The 16,974-nt window shown below is 50.0% G+C and overlaps 1 protein-coding gene across 5 annotated transcripts in view; it reads right to left on the minus strand.

Moving 5' to 3' along the window:
* Positions 1-12,878, minus strand: part of Tmem268 (transmembrane protein 268) — a 32,032-nt gene extending 19,154 nt beyond the window's left edge. Inside the window, exons 1-6 of one of the 5 annotated variants that reach the window (XM_052715322.1) lie at positions 12,767-12,878; positions 9,385-9,471; positions 7,725-7,916; positions 4,625-4,734; positions 2,220-2,327; positions 434-583 (exon numbers count right to left, since the gene is read on the minus strand). In XM_052715322.1, the coding sequence (XP_052571282.1) occupies positions 434-583; positions 2,220-2,327; positions 4,625-4,734; positions 7,725-7,833 (477 nt within the window). In that variant the 5' untranslated portion in view covers positions 7,834-7,916; positions 9,385-9,471; positions 12,767-12,878. The other 4 variants (XM_052715324.1, XM_052715323.1, XM_052715320.1 and 1 more) reach the window with 4 other exon arrangements.
* Positions 12,879-16,974: the final 4,096 nt, after the last annotated feature.

Raw genomic sequence — 16,974 nt, forward strand, 5'->3', positions numbered from 1 at the left:
TCCAAGGGAGCAAGGGAGCAAAGGGGAAGGGGGAGGAGGGGAGGAAGACCATGGTGACACAAGCCTGGAAGCCTTGCACTTACGAAAAGGATCACGGGTTTGGGGCCAACCTAGGCTACATAGCAAGACCCCCACCTCAAAAGAACAAAGGAATAAAACAAGAGCAACATGTAATGGCACATGCCTATAATCCCAGCACTCAGAAGGCAGAGGCAGGCCACACAGCAAGTTCTAGGTCATGGGCCTACATGGTGAGAACCTGTCGAAAGAGAGAGAGGACAACAGGAGGATTTAGCTTCACATGTGGCCCTATTTCTGTTAGTCATGGGTGTGCAGCCACAAGGGTAGCTGACAGAGCCATCTGAGGCAGAGTTGAAGTATCAGACTGCCCAGCTATGGTAGGAACAGACAGGGCCCCAGACATCTATCTCACCTTCCTCTGCTGCCTCTCAAAGATCAGCACGAGGATCAGGGTCAGGCCGACAGCAGTCAGGGTGGCAAGCAGCACGCCTGCCCACTGGTTGCCCAGGGCAAACATTTGGCTAGTGGAGTAGATGTTGGCCCACACCACCACGTAGAACACCTGTAGAAGACAGAGGAAGGCATGGAGCTGTCAGGGACAACAACTCCATTCGTGGGCACCCCTTTGGGTACCCCTGGCTCTCCTTGGGTCAAACAGCCTCCCAAGGGCCAGAAAGAACCCATGCCAATCCTGGGACCTGAGCTCAGCTCCCTGCTTCTTAAGTGAATCTTGACAACAGGTTGTAACTGGCCTGGCAGAAATGAAGATGTTCTAAAAAGACACTTGTGTCTCTCACTCTGATTATCAGACTATGGAAACTATGGACCCCAAAGAAATGGGAATTCTGCTAGGAATCTCACGTTGGGAAATGGCACCAGCCAGAGGGGGGACTTGTCTCGCAAAAAGAGACTTCATGAGCCGGGTGTTGGTGGCACATGCCTTTAATCCCAGCACTCGGGAGGCAGAGCCAGGCAGATCTCTGTGAGTTCGAGGTCAGCCTGGTCTACAGAGTGAGATCCAGCACAACAGGCACCAAAACTACACAGAGAAACCCTGTCTCAAAAAAAAAAAAAAAAAAAAAAAGAGAGAGAGAGAGAGAGATTTCACACAGTTCACTACAACTTCTCAGACCCTCACAGGCCCAGATAAAGATGAACCAGTGGGAGGAGGGACCACATCTTGACTAGACTGCTTAGATGTGCGTGGCCTTGACTATCTACTTCAACTTTGCTCTCCCTTCAGGACCTCTGTTGTGTTTGCTGGCTCTCTTTGTCACTCTTTCCAATGTGGCCACATTGGATAAATCTCCTTTTTCGGCTTTCCACTTTTAATTTGGTTCTTTTAGTTGGCCTATTAAAGATGGGTAGCTGAACCTGACTTGGTGTAAAGTTGGTGACCCCTCAAGTTTGAGAACAAGGTCAATCACTCCTAGCCCTCCTGACCCCAATCCTAAATGAAACAAAAAGGGCAGGCACTCTGGATAGAACTCAGTGCCTAAAACCCACAGTAATCCCTGCCTTGCAGCATGGCTTGGACAACACATGGTACCTCTCTAAGGCTAGGTTTCCCCACCTGTGAACTAGGAATAACCATGCCTTCTTCACAGGGCTGCTCCAGGACTAACAAGGTAACATTTCCTAGTCCAGAGCTGTTAAATGCTAGTCCCCTCTTCTCTTTCTCCCCTGAAATGGGAGGCAGGGTCAGCTGGACCATAAACACACACAGAAGCCAGAAAACAGAGGGGTTAAGGGTTCAGCGGCAGGACCTAGATAGCCTAGGTTCACACAATCCTTGGCTATGTATGCATGTATGCACATGTTTCTGTGTGTGGATAATGTAGTCACAGAAATATGTTTGCAAGTATACACATACACAGGTAGGTACATGTATGCATTTGTGTGTATGCACACTATAAATACAGGAAACACACCTATCTGTGAATGAAAGGAAAATCAAATCCCGGAGAGAAAAGTCTTGGCCAAGGGCAAACACTGAGTCAGAAGCCTGGTGGTTCACAGATTCCCAATTCCAATTCCCATTCCATACTGACTCCTTCCACACCAAATCCACGTCTTTGATACTAGGCTTGCAAAGGTAAGTGGGTTCATCCTCCCCTTATACACCCAAAGACATACTGCTGCACTTGGTGTGTCTGAGGCCAAGGTGGGAGACAGTATGGGCCTAACCTACTACTTACCACAGCAAAGGCCAGCCGCATAGGCCTGGAGTTGTAGATGATATACCTCCTCACTTGAGGTTCCAAGAGGGCACTCTCAGCCAAGTTCCTGTATTGCTCAGCAGGGACCTATGTCACCCAAGATAAAGATGTCATAAGTTACAGGACAGCCAACTCCCCACCTCCTCCCTGCCAGCAAGCGTGATGTTCCCAGTTCACAGGAATGCCCACAGGAGGAGGATAAAGCAAATTCAAGGCACCTTAGAGGGCAGAATGGGAGGCTGGGAGCATAGACTTAGGATCCTAGGGTACAATCTAACTGCAGGAACCTGAGAACCAGGGTATCCTGCAGAGGAACCACACAGCCTGGGTCTCAGTACCTTTCAACAAGCATAGGAAGTCTTGAGAAGGACACAGGCCCTGGGCTAAACTCTGGTCATGTCACTCAAGTGCTGGGTGACTTTGAGCCAAGTGAACACTTCTCTGAACCTTGGGTTCCTCTTCTCTAAAATGAGGGAGCGGTGGGTGCTCTGTAGGGTTGGGTGAATGTTCAGTGAGGTGGTACACAGGGTACTCAGCAGAGTGAGAGCCACACAATGAGCGCCGGGCACTCAGAGCCAGCCTACCAACGCTGCCATTTGACACTGCACACAATCCCAAGCACTGAGGGCACAGGTCTTCCTGTCCAAATCAGAGTGTCTGCAGAGCACACCAGCCCTACAAAAGCAGCGTCACCAAAAGAACTAGCCACTTAAGAATTACATCCCGACATGGGACATCTCGAGGACTCAGGAGTAAAGGAGCTTTGCAGTAAGTGATGCAAGCCTGATGACCCAAGTTCATCCCCAGAATCCAGAGAAGGGTAGAAGAAAGAACAGACCGCACAGCTGTCCTGACTTCCTCCACACATGCAGTCTGGCACACACATGCATGCATCCACCCACCTACACACACATGATAACAATCATCATCATAAATACAATTTCTTCAAAGTGGAAAAATAAGTCACCTAAGAACACAGTGCAACAGCGTACACACAAACTCTTTACTAATCTCAAGACAGTGATTTAAGACAGATCTGGGGTTTGGGGAGAAGGCTCAGTGGGCCAATCTGCAGCATAAGCATGAGGACTTGAGGTTGGATTCCTGGCACCCCTGTTAAATAACCAGGTGCTTTAGGGAAATCCCTGGTAGCCAGTCTAGGTGGATCAGCCAGCTCCATGTTCAGGGACAGACCCTGTGTCAATAAACAAGGTAGAGCGCAAACCAGGCAGACACATCAACCTCAGGCCTCCCCATGCACATGCATGTACATATGAACACATACACATGCATACACCACACACGACAGGACGGGAGGGAGGTAAGCAGGGAGTGGGAGAAGAGAGACTAGGAGGGGGAAGTTCTGCACAAAGGTGGGATGGAAACACAGACAGCAAAGGAAACCTGTCCAGAGCAGGGGAGGCTCAGTGCTGTCCCCAAAGTCTTCCTTCAACGGCAGCATGTCAAACTCAGAAAGCTTGGGTGTACCGAGCTGCCCATGCCCCTGCCTATGATCAGTCCCTTCTGGCTAGGTAGCCTAGAGAAGACTTCACCTCCAGGGCTCTGGGGAGTGAACCACACCATCGTCCTCCACTCCAGTAGCAAGTGCTATGGCTCGCTGAGAGACTGCTTTGTCCCAGAACATCTGCAAATGCTCCTGGTGTCACATATGCAATCCTAATGGAAGCCCTACAGACCAGGCATTAACATCACCCTCTCTGGCGGACAAAAGTGAGGCACAGAGAAGTTAGGTCTCCTGCCTGAAGTCACACAGGAAGTCAACAGCAAGCCTGGATCCATATCTACACAGCGGGTCTGTGAAGCCCAGGCCTGGATTCACTGTTGGAAGGTACCACATCCCCTATGTAGTAAGTTCCATGAACTTTCACAAAAGTAGCTCCCTCCCCTACGATGCCTCCCTCCCGCCCAGCATTCTTAATTTATCCCTCAACAGCTCTGTCAGGGTCTAGTCTTCCATGAAGTTTTTGTGACTACCCACCACAAGGAAGTTCAAAACTTCCTCCTGTGCCATCAGTGCCTGGTCCTCTACTGTGGGGCATCCTTGCCTGGCAGACCTCGCTTACTGGCCCAGGTCTGGCTCCGACCGGGCAGTGTGAACACTAGCACTGGGTCCCGGTCACCTGTGTACAGCTTAGCCAGCTCAGGGCCCGGACAGAGTGGCCACCCCCAACACACACATTCGGAGTGAACACGGTGGGAAGAAAGGACATTTCTGATACACGCTCCGATGCACCTGACCGCAGCCAGCACAGCTAAAGTGAAGGAAATGCTGCTGAAGAGATCAGCAGGTGGCCGGGTGGCCAGGTGGCCAGGTGGCTGGGTGGCTGGAGAGAAGAGCACAGACTCCGGCGGCCAGCACTCACCTGAATGCCCCAGGCCTGTAGCTGCTCCTCTACAGCTCCCAGGTCAAAGGAGACGGGTGCACAGGTGTTGTCGATCCGGAGGACTGTGAGGACCTGGCCATTGTGCAGCTCTGCAAACATATCGGCGCATCAGTGGGCCGACCAGAACACCTCCAGAGGAGTTCAGAACTGAGGGCATCACACCTGGGCGGGGGGTGCCTTCCCGTGATGAGGGACATGGTAGCTGTCCCCAATCCCTAAGGACGCAGCTTGACTGGGAAGCCCCCAGGAGGCAAAACTAAGGCCCGCACTGGCTAACTGTGTAATTTATAATTTCCCAAGACAGAAAGGCATCCCCCAAAGAACAGGTGGTAGTGAGTGCCCTGTCACAAGGCATATGTAAACAGAGGCTGAACAACCAACTACTTTAGGAGCCTGATGAGATAGATGTTAGATCAAGCCCAGCCCCCAGATGGCCACACCTTCATCCCCAGACTATGTTGCCAGGGCAAAGAGGAATGAGAGTTATAGATGGAATGCAGGGCACAGATCAGCTGGCCTTAAGCAGGGACAGCAGCTTGTAGTACCCAGTGAGGCTGAGGGAATCACAATGGCCCCTAAAAGGAGGCAGGGCACAGAGCGCTCGCTTCACCATTGCTAGCTTTGGCCAGAGGAGGAGGAGCCACAGCTAAGTACTGTGGGTAGCCTGTACCACTGGGAAGGGGACAGAAAAGGACACAGAGCCTTGTCCAGTGGGCTCCAGACAGGAGCGCATCCCTGTACTGTGAGCTCAGGAAAGCCAGAGTCGGGCTTCTGACTGCAGAATTGCAGAGGTACCATGGTGGCTCTCAAGCCTCTGTGTTAAACATCAAACATCCTCTGCATCCATGTAGAGCCCTCCTCCATCACACTCCAACATTAACCTTGCCCCTCCAATGCCTCATTTGCACACATCACGAATGGGTGTGTGTGTGTGTGTGTGTGTGTGTGTGTGTGTGTGTGTGTGTGTGTGTGCAATTGTTCAAATTAAGCCCTTCCTTTAGGCCATACTTCCATGCTGGTCTGTTCATCACAGCATGGCCTGAGCTGGCTTTGCATCTTGCATAAATGTTTGACACATAAAGGAATGACTATGATGGGACTCTGATCCTCAACCCTGATAGTATTCTTTTCTCATACCCTGGGTCAGGAAGGAAGAGCACCTCCAATCTCAAAGATTCCATCACAGAATTCTAAACTCCAGGTCCTATCCAAAAGAACTTTCAATTTTGCCCTCTCCTCTCTCTTTTTGAAAGGAGTGTGGTACACGGACAAAATACAGGTCAGATCTTGAGGGATCAAACTGTGACCCAGCCTATTACTAACAAGGTAAATGTGTAAGAGAAACTGTTTCCTTACCTACGGACGGCCACAGCCACCACAGGAGACTGTGAACCATTCGGATGATGGCCTGGATGTCACCTCAAGTGGGTGAATTACTAGCCCCAGTGAGGTCATAGTTTGGAAGCAAGCTGTTCAGAACTCAAAAGTCCTGATAAGACAGCACTACTATGTCTCTTACGCTCCGCCACACTTTGATAAGAGTATAAGATTAAACTGAAGACTACTGAAATGGAAAGGGGTAGACAGAAAAGAACGAGGGTAGCTAATAAGACCCCTGTTGGAGAACTGATGCCCTCACTATGCACTTGCTCCAAGAGTCCTACGAGGGAGGTTCACATGGAAACAGAAGGCAAGCCTCTGGAAAGCAGAGGGTTTACCCAGTTGTCTTGAGGGTAGGGGGGCGTGGAACAAACAAGAGGAAGACATAGTGCCCCAAACACAGCTAGCCTGCAGTGGGCTCTCCCACTGGTGCCCTCCTTGCCACACAGGCTGAAGCTCCCCCAAGAGAGTCTGGAACCTTCAGACAGCTACACCCTGGCTCCACAGGCATTTGCCCAAACACCGCAAAGACCTTTCACCAAATCTCATGTTTGCATTTCTACTGGGAGTTCTTGGATTCTTGGCAACACCATCGCTCATCTGTTGCTTAAAATGAGAACAGCAAGTCCTGCGCTTAGAAATACTTGCTTCTAGACTGAAACTAAGCAGAGCTGAGAGAGGGAGAAAGAGAGGGAGAAAGAGAGAGAGAGAGAGAGAGAGAGAGAGAGAGAGAGAGAGAGAGAGAGAGAGAATGAATGCACAAAGAAGCAAGAGGGGGTTTGCTAAAATTCAGCAGAGTGACACCTTTCAAGTCTCAAAGGAAAAATGCTTCATCCTGTCCCTTTCTACTGAAGCATGCATAGGTATTTAAATTGCTTTCTTAATAACACAGTCATACGCCTTTTTTGTAAGCACTGAGTTTCAGGCCCTTTACATAAGCCCCACATTCCTACAGATTACCCACAGTTTACAGTACTGTTTCTCCTTGCTATTCCCAGCTACCATTCATCCCTTCATTCAGCACAATCCTAACTCCATGCATCCTATGGAGCAGGCCTCCTGCGGACTCTGCAGACATGGGAAGGGTAAAACAGCACAGAGTCCTACCCGCCCTGAACTTCCATTCTGATAGGGAGGCTGGACACTCAATATTAATCACAGAGGTTAATTGTATACTATAAATTCTGCAGGGAGAATACATCAGAAAATCCCAACTAAGGCTAAGCCATCAAATAATTTGCCATGGGAAGGAGGGATGAATGGAGGCCTGAAGGATGAATGGAAATCAAGCACCAAAAAAAAAACACTGGTAGAAAGAACATCATGTACAAAGGTCCTGAGACAGAATGCCCTGGCAAAGAACAGAGAACAGGGCAGTGGGAGGTGCTAAGGCTGGCCTGGTAAATGACGAATCTTCACATGTCCAATGTGAGGCCTGACTGCCAGCAAGGCTACACATCTGAAAAAGGTTCTCTGGTGGGAAGGAGAGAAAACAAGCTAGAAAGTGAAGTTCAAGCTCAAGGTGATGACAGGAAGCAGTGACCATGAGAACAGGGTAGAAATGATAGAAAGTGGCCTGAAGCTGAATCCCCAAGTCACCCAGTTATCCAGAGACCCCAGTTATAAGGTGTGAGGACAGCACAGAATGGGACACAGTGAGAAGGGGAGCATATGGGGGGGGGGGGGGTCATGGCCTTACCTTGCCCCCATCCAGGAGGACTCCTCTGAGGCAAGGTGCTGCAGCCCAGGACAGAGGTGGGCAGGGGACAAGCTGCCCCACCAGGGTCTGTAGGAGGCTCACAGGCCATGGCAGACAAACAGCTGCTTTAGTTTCTACTTCCTGTTTCTGGGGGTGCAGTTCATGCTGGGGCAACGTCTCCCCTCCACTTGCCTATGAAAAACAGCACAGGAAAGAAGGTGAGCTGGGCTCCCTGGCCTTCCCTAGGACCAGAGTTGCTAAAGGCCAGGCAGGGCCATCAGGAGTCTAAATGCTGACTTCCTGATCATGCTGAGGAAATTCTTTCTCGGAACAGAAATCTCTTTCTCGGAGAAGAAGGAACTAAAACCTTCCCCAGACCTCAACTGAGAATTCCCCTCCTAGCTGTGGGTCTTCTCCAGCTCAGCCACACCAGGCCCCACTCATGTCTTCCTGAGATGCCCAGGTAAGCAAGTCTGAGACAGGTATTACGTTCATTAAGGGGAGGCCTGTTTACATACAGCTTCCTCCAAGGCACTGCAAGATGCACAAAACGAAAGCAGGGAACAGGAAACACAGATTACAGGCAGAGTCCTGACAATCATGAAGAGAACTAACCAGACAGCTGGGCTACATACCAGTTCCTTAAAGAGGCGAGGTCCATGTTCAGGGTTCAACACTGTGGCCCCACCACCTCCTATTTCTATTTGTGTAAACTTGGATACGTGGCTTAACCTCAGAACTTCCAATAGGCTCCTTCAAATCTAGCAGACCTCCCACCACAGGCCCACTACAGGGAATCAATGGACAGTAAACAGGAAGGCCATGGGGGACAAAGAACATACCCCATGAATATTAACTCTTTTAACCCTTCAATGCCAGCACTCTAGAGGCAGAGGCAGACAGATCTACATGAGTTCACCAGCCTAATCTACATAGTGAGCTCCAGGCCAGCCTGAACTACATAGTGAGACCCTGTCTCAAAACAACAACAGCAGTAACAACAACTCAGTCCAGCCTCATGACAGAGGCTGATAACCTCAGCACTGAGTGGTACAGCGGGGAGAGGCAATAGGATCCAAAAGTTCAATGCAAGTCTTGGCTATACAGTGAGTTCCAGACAGGTGTAGGCTACCAGGAAAACCCTGCCTCATAAAAAAAGAAAGACAGTTGCTCCTGGTATAACTGTTTACAGACAGTTGCTGTGACTGAGGCAAGGGTTTGGTCTTTAGGGCTTCCAGGTGGCCAAAACCAACACAGAAACATTGGCAGCTAAACTCTTATCTGAGACAGACTATAAGGAGAGTCAGGTCCGGCTTTGCAGTTAGCTCCAAAACATCATGGAGACATGACCAATGACTCCAGCATCAGGAGGCCCAGAGCCACAGCAAGCATCACATTTAACCACTTTCATCAGCCAAAGCAGGGATGCTCCTTGTGAGGCTCCCTTGGTGACTTCCTGGGTCACCAATCTACTGCAACCTGTGCCATGTGTCCCCAGGAAAATCAAGTTCCACTCAAATACCCAAGAGTGGCACATCAACCCTGGGAATGTCTGGTGGACAGTTCTTTGGAACATCCATTTGCTACCAAGGAAGGTGACACTGGAGAAGTATGAAGTGTCCGGATGACACAAACTGGCCCCAAGGCCACTGGCACTGACCTCCACAGGGAGAAACTGATCCTTATGTCCTCTTCACTGTTTACCCCAATGCTTCAGCAGGAGCGGCTGCAGAGGGTGTGGGATGACCTGCAAAATGAAAATGTGGGGACTCCTGTTCAGAACGCAAGGATGTGGGGTCATGGAGATGATTCAGCAGCACTTGCCTCACACGCCTGACGACCTGAGTTCTACCCCAGATGCCCACATGAAAGCCAGATGATGTGGCAGGCATGTCTACAATTGCACTGTCCCTACGGTGAGATAGCAGGCAGGGGTGGAAGACGAAGGCCAGGGGCTCACGGACCAGGCAACAAGGAGAGCGAGCCGGGGGCTGGACAAATGGTCCAGAGTTAAGAGCGCTTGTTGTTCTTACAGAAGACCAGGGTTCAGTTCCCAGAACCCACATGGTGGCCCACAACCATCCATAAATCCAGTTCCAGGGGATCCAACACCCTCTTCTGACCTCTAAGGGTACCAGAGACACACACGTAGTACAGACATACATGCAGGCAAAACACATAAAATAATGAATAAACCTATAGTTTATTATAAATAATAAATAAATATATTTAATCATTTAAAATGTTATAAATAAATCTATAATAATAATAAATAAATCAAAAAAAAGAAATACAGACAGACAGACCATGCCTCAACAAGGTGGGAGGTAAGAACCTACTCTCAAGAGTTGTACCCTGACCTCTACGGTCATGTTGTGGCATGTGCGTACCCACACTCACACAAAAACTGAAGAAATTAAGACTGTGGCAGCATAACAAAGCCAAACTGTCGGGAAAGATGACTCTAGACGAGGAAGCCCTGAGCAACCATGCAGGTCCATGTACCTGAAGCCAGCCCAACTTTAGGCTCTAGAATAGTAGTTCTCAACCTATGACCTCCCAAAGACCATTGGAAAACACAGGTATTTACATTACAATTCATAACAGTAGCAAAATGACAGTTATGAAGTAGCAACAAAAATAGTTTTATGGTTGGGGTCACCACAATTGAGGAGCTGTATTAAAGGGTCGCAGTGTTAGGAAGGGTGAGTCTAGAAGGTACCTTGGGAGCCTCTTCTCCCAACGAAGAACAGATAAAAGATGGATGTTAACATTTTTTCACCCCTGTCCTACATGGGAGCCTAAGGCCGGAAAGCAACAAAATGTTAGGAAAATATGAAAGCTTTGGAGCCAGAAAGCCTGAGCGGGAATCAGTGCACAGTCCTTCATGTGCTCTGTGACATTCACCTTCAACACCCTACCCCCCCAACCCTTGTGCCTGAACTCTACTGTGAGCATCTGTACAATGGGGGCAGGGAGGCCTGCCTCATTCAGCTGCTTTAGGAACACAACAGCAAGTGTAAGCATGGTGTTCAGTACTCTGCCCATAGCCCAGGTTCCTTCCTTTCCTCAACATGGTTTTCCTGTTTCACGGTCGAGACATGCCCTTTCCAAAGCTGGGTGGCTATCAGGCCCAGAGAAGGATTCCGGCATGTGGCTCCAGAGCCTCAGGCCACAGTACCATGCCCTCATACCTCTGGGCTTGCCTGGTCTGGCTTCCTTACAGCTTATTCATGAAGCCACCTTTGAGTAGATCAGAAGAAACCATGTTTCCCAGGCATGATATAGAAAGAAATTCCAGTCACTCTGCAACAGTCCTCATAGGAAGACAGTCTCCTCTTTGCTCAGGCTTGACCCAGCCCACAGCAGCAGTCTCAAACACACTGGATACTTACCAGCCAACCTTACCATACCTGCTTTCCATCCTCCCCCAAGAGGTACAAAAGACACAAAAACAGCCTCAAGGTTATGCCCAGAGCTGACACTCCTCACTTCCTCTGATCAATAGGAGACCACAAGGCAGGCCCAACCTTGATAGCTGTACTCCAAGCAGAGGACTCGGGGCCACACTTAAGCCTCCCAACGCTGGAGTGTTGAAAAGGCGGGGAGGAGCTGACACCGGCTGGAGCTGCTGAAGCCTGGGACGGCACACAAGGATCCACTGGTTGCAAAATCCCACAATGAAGCATTGTGTTGTGGGCAGAAATCACAGCACTCACATCAGCCCCCTCAGCTGCCCACAGAGACCCAATCAGCAGACTCCGGTCCTACACCTAAGGCTGTGTGGGCTGGCTAAAAGTAACCTGCCCAGCCCAACCACGTTCCACCTTGAGCAACATACAGGACTTCTCTCTGCCTCCATTTCCTGGGGCCGGGACAAGGAGAGTAATTTAGGATTATCCTGCGGTTCCATATTCACAAGATCTGGAAAAGGGTGGTTACTGAGAGAAGGTAGCTGTTATCAACCTACTCCACAAACATTCCTTGAGAACCTTCTAGGGCCAGCCCCTGACTGTAAAACCAAGAATGCAACATGAAGTCTCTGCTCAGCTCTCCCTGAAGGGATCACCATCCACTGGGAAAGGCACTCAGAGAGAACTGTCAGAGATGAGGAGGAAATCAGGCAGCAAAGGGGAGCAACTTGGGAGATGGAGGGATGCCTAGACGTTCCTAGGCTTCACCAAAGTGGAGACTGAAAGGAGCCATATCAAATTTGAATGGGTTCAGACCAGTGGTCGGGATGGGTTCAGGACTTCCTCTGTAGATCCTCATCCAGTCCAGAGACTACAGGGCAACGAGGATGAAGGCAGAACCCCAAAGGCAGAGGTTGACCATTTACCATCTCCTCAGCCCCGCTAGCCTTCAGCACCCAAGTCAGGGAGCCCAACGTAAAGGTAAGCAGAGCACAGAGGGAGCAAGCACCGAGACTTCTGACAGTCCCTTAGGGAGCCCACATTTGAACCAGATTTTCCAGTCGCAGGCTGTGCAGACTCAAGCCCCCAGAGGTCCCATCTGTGCACAGAGCTTGCCAGCCTCACCGACCACTAAGCGCCTGGCTAGGCTGCTTTGAAAAGAAAGCAAGCGGCTTTCCTTCTTCAAACTCAGCGTCATTACACTGCAAGTCCAACAGATCAGAGGGGCGACAGTCCCAAAAGTTTAGGGCAGAAAAGCCTGGCTAGACAAGGAGTCCAAACGCCCCATTTCAATGATGTGGACAGTAAGCTCCGGAAGAGAAAGCTGACTATCCAAGGTCAGGGAGCAAAGCTCAGAGGGAGCCAGAACAGAAAGCTGGCTTAGCGCGGCCAGGCGTCTCCCATCGTACCTGGCCTTGGCCTTGGGTAGCTGGCTCCCCGGTCTCTGCCCTCTGGCCTTGGGGCTCCCTCACCCCAGAAATCACCCGCCCTACCCCGCAGCTCCCACGCCTGACGCGCGGGGCGGGAAGAGGTCACCCGAGCCTTAGGGGCAGGACGCGCACGCAGGCCCCGTGGCCCCAACCCCGGAGCTCGGGCGCACGGGCGCGCGCACGGCCCGCGCACACTCACCGCCGCCGGGGGACGCGCAGGGTCGGAGCCTCCGCGCCCCTTCTGCGCCAAGGCGACCCGGCGCCGCCGCCCCCGCGCGCCCGCCTCCCGCGCGCCGCCCCAGCCCGTTTCCTCGGCCGAGCCGCCCTGCGGCGGTGTCTCTTGGGCCAGCGCAGAGCGTTTCATCAGCCGCGCTCCCCCAGGGCACCGGAAGGGTTCCCGCGCCCGCCACGTGCATGGGATCTGGGCTCGTCCCCGCAGCGAAGGAGCGGCGGGGCTGGGAGGCCGGTCCCGAGTGACTGAGAGTCATGGGATTCAGTGCATGAGGCACACTCGGGACCAGAAGTTTTTAACGAAAAATGGTGTACAGTACGGAGAGCGTCCGTGAGGGGAGCAGATGGCCTGACGGCAGGTCCAAAGTCTCCACTTAATCATCTGGTAAATTAAACTTTGTGTCTGCGTTTTCTTTAAAAATATTTAGTTACGACTGTGTTATGAAATTGTGTTGTTTTAACGAAATAATGTGTGAAGTGTTCAAACCCACACTTGCTCACCCTATTTTTTGAGATTTATGAGGGTCTATGATGATCTTCTTTTTCCAAGTGAATCACCAGTCTTGGATTCACCTTGGTTGGTTATGGTGATATTTTATTTGTGCTGAAATAGGATTTTATTTGTATGTTAATAAATAAAGTTGCCTGGGGATCAGAGCTAAAAGCAAGCTAGCAGAAGTCCAGCGGTGGTAGCACACGCCCTTAATCCAATCACATGGCAGGCAGAGTCTCTTTGTGTCCAAGGACACAGCCAGGCGGTGACCCAAACCTTTAATCTCAGTACGAACCATAGAGACCTGGAGGTCTGTATAGACAGGCACTGACAGGAAATCATGTGGTTGGGTTTAGAGCCAATGAGAAGGCAAAAGAAAGGCAATACAAAGACAGGTCACACAGGAGAATGTCTCTCTCTGAGGGGAAGGACAGCAGCGACTGGTAAGCTAAAGGCTTCGCTAGTGCTCTGATCTCTTTGGCTTTTAACTCTGTATTTGGCTTTTTTGTTTGTTTTTTAATAAAACCGTTTAGAATTTCATCTACAGTTGGTTGGTTGGTGGTCGGTCTGTCTGACAATATGGGTCAAACCTGGCTAACCGCATGTATTTTTTCTTTGCAGTATGTGTATATATAAAAGGAACAGATTCTATTCTATTGGTCACCTTTCCTTGTCTTTCAACAAAGACCCTGAGTACTTAGCTCCTGCACCAATGACCTCATTTCTTTTTAAGAGGATCACAAAGGTCTGTGTTTTGTAAATATGGGCCTCTCCTTGCCTTGTTCTGCCCCTATGCTGGATGCATGTGCGGTTCCTACCCTTGCTTGCAGGAAGGGCTAGGACACAAACACACCCACCACTGCCCTTGTTTCTACAAGTGATCTTGCACAGACACACGCAAGCACATTTTTTTTTCACATTTCTTTTTTCAATAGTGACTGTCAAACTCTTGAGGCCTTTCAGACTTAAATGGCTGCATACCCAAAGGCAGGATGTTTAGAGGCATCAAGAATGAAAAGAAAATCCAAATAACATATCCCACGTGGGTGCCCACAGGGACAAGTCAGTCAGATCAAGGTGACAAGCTACTAACACTGAAGCTATTTGTGCACAAATCAGCGCTGAAGTGCCTGCTCAGTGCCAGCATTGTAGACAACAGTTCGTGGAAGGTTCCTGTGTAGTATGATCAATTTGCTAATAGTAATTTAGAGGCCCAGGAAAAAGAAACCCAAGGGTGCTGAGACTTCTGAATGCCGACAGGCTGTAATGAAAGGGAAGGTGCAACAAGCTGTGGCCTAGCCTAGGTCTCTAACCCTACCTCTGGAGCAAGGCCCACCACCCACCTCCACGACAACGCGGCCCTTCTGCCCTTTCCACCAGCCTCCACTCTCCAAGCTCCAGCACCAAGTTTTATGTTGACACATCAGCCTCCCACAGGTAACAAACAGGGGACTTGGGAAGCCGCCAACAGGCTGCACGAGTGCACTATGTAGCATGAGCGTGGACTGCCCTGTTCACTCATTTATCAAGAGGCACCTGCTGGTGTGGAGGACGTCAGGAACCAAACATTGAGTGCTTAGAAAGTGTTGTGAAAAGCATGGTACACCCTTGCAGCAAAGTAAGAGTCTGCTTACCTGAAACCCTGGGGGCTCCTCATACAAGGGGGCAAGGACCATAAAGTCCAGTAAAGCAGATTGCAGAGCTGACCTCAGTAAGGACAGCTTGATGGAGTCTCGGGGGCCTTTGTGGTGACTTCAGTCTGCACCACCTGCAGCCTACTCTGGATGAATCATTGCCCTCTCCCCAAACCCCAAGCTCCATAAATAGAGCCATTCTCAGTTCCTCCTGCACCCCATTCTTTCACTTCAGGTCTTAGTGCCTGCCTCAGGTCTTCCCTCTTCATCTGGAAGATTAGTGCTAAACCCATCCTCATCACCTGGCTGGTCCATCGTTCTTGGGTCTTCTGTCTTCATCCAGAAGATTAGTGCTAAACCCATCATCACCTGGCTGCTCCACTCTTGGGTCTTACCTCTTCATCCAGAAGGTTAGTGCCAAGCGCATCCTCACCTGACAACCCATTCTTGGGTCTTGGTTGGCTGGGCCCTTATTCTGAAAGCACTATCCTGTCCTAGGCCAAGGTCTGTCCCCTTCTTGATGGTTCTTGTTTAACCTACAATTACACCTATCACCCAGTATGGCCATTGCCTTATTCTTTCCCCCAGAGCACAAACCTTTAAGTCCTAGGGCCATTCCTGCCTGTGCTCATAGCTGCCCAGGGCCCAGCCCACAGTGTTTTGTTAAATACATCTGAAGCAGCAATTGGACAGATGAAGCCTCAACTACAGGTAAATTAACCAACCACAAATCCCAGGCAAGGCCACCCTTACTCAGCAGCTGCTCCATACTGCTGTTTGCAAAGGACCAGCAGCCAATGCATTTGACATGGATGAAGAAAAAGAGTGAACTTCTCCCAGAATGGCAGAACCTGGAGATGCAGCAGCAGATGGGATTGGAGGGAGTCTCAGAACCACTGGGAGAGCACTTGAAAAACAAAAGATTAAAAGAAAACTACATCTCGGTTTTTGGAACTGGCCTGCCGATTACATTCACCGACTTTCTAGGTGCTGTTAGAAATGCTGCTTGAGACACTGCCATGAGCAGAACTGAGCAGATCACACAGCAGCTCAGACTAGAAGCCTGAGAGTCACAGGTTCAAATGCAGCCTTTGCCACTAACTATGTACTAACTATGTTTCCTTGAATAACTAAGCCTGTCTCATTTACTCCTACTGCAGACATGGAGACCAACAGTATGGACACCAACACCCTGAATTATATTAATCCTGATATACGTGAACTACTCAAACAGTTATTACAAAAGTGTTCTTCTAGATGCCACTGCTAGTGCTCCATACCTATTTCAACTCTTGGAAGCACATGACCTGATGATGAACTCCACTGAGACATGATATGGGATGACAGCAGGTGGAGTGCAGAACTACACAGCTGCTGTCCTTATCAAGTGTGCTGGGAGGCGAACAACACACTAGTTGTGGGGGAAGTGGGTCAAAACCAGAATTAAAACTGCTGAGTTCCTCTCAGGAGAGGCTACAATAGCCCCAGGGCACAAGAGCTGCAGAATGCTAAGTGCCAGTGATAGGTCCTAGGGACAAATGGAGTGGAGCCACAAGAGAATTCCTATATGGCTGAGCAGAGGGTTCAACTAGTATGTGTGACTCTTCATCCTTCAAAAATACAGAAGATGAGAAGCAGCCCCTCTGTGAAGCGGCCCAGCTTCTCTGCTGATGTTATCACAGGTGTTGCCATCTGGTCTAGAATGTTTCCCTCTTATTTCCAAGTAGAAAGGGGTGGAGGTGGGTGGCCCCCACCAGTCACTCCAACACAGTGAGCATGTCGTTAAGTTCATACTTGATGCAGGAGCTAGTCGGCACCACTTGACGTTAAGAGCCAGAGAAGTAAATGTTGGTACAATGATCTGACTAGCATCTTCTCCAAATCACCAGCCCAGTCTTTCCATAAAGACTGTGCCCAGTCTGCCTGTTTGCACAGGAAGAAGACAAAGAGCAAGATAGAACTGCCTGGTGGTACCCAAGCTTTTGCAGTAACTCCAGAGCCACTGAAGTGATGGGAGATGAACTGACAGGAAAAAAAAAAAAAAAAAAA

Source organism: Peromyscus californicus, unplaced genomic scaffold (assembly GCF_007827085.1).
Source record: "Peromyscus californicus insignis strain IS unplaced genomic scaffold, ASM782708v3 Scaffold_5__1_contigs__length_169319896, whole genome shotgun sequence".
NCBI lineage: Eukaryota > Metazoa > Chordata > Mammalia > Rodentia > Cricetidae > Peromyscus > Peromyscus californicus.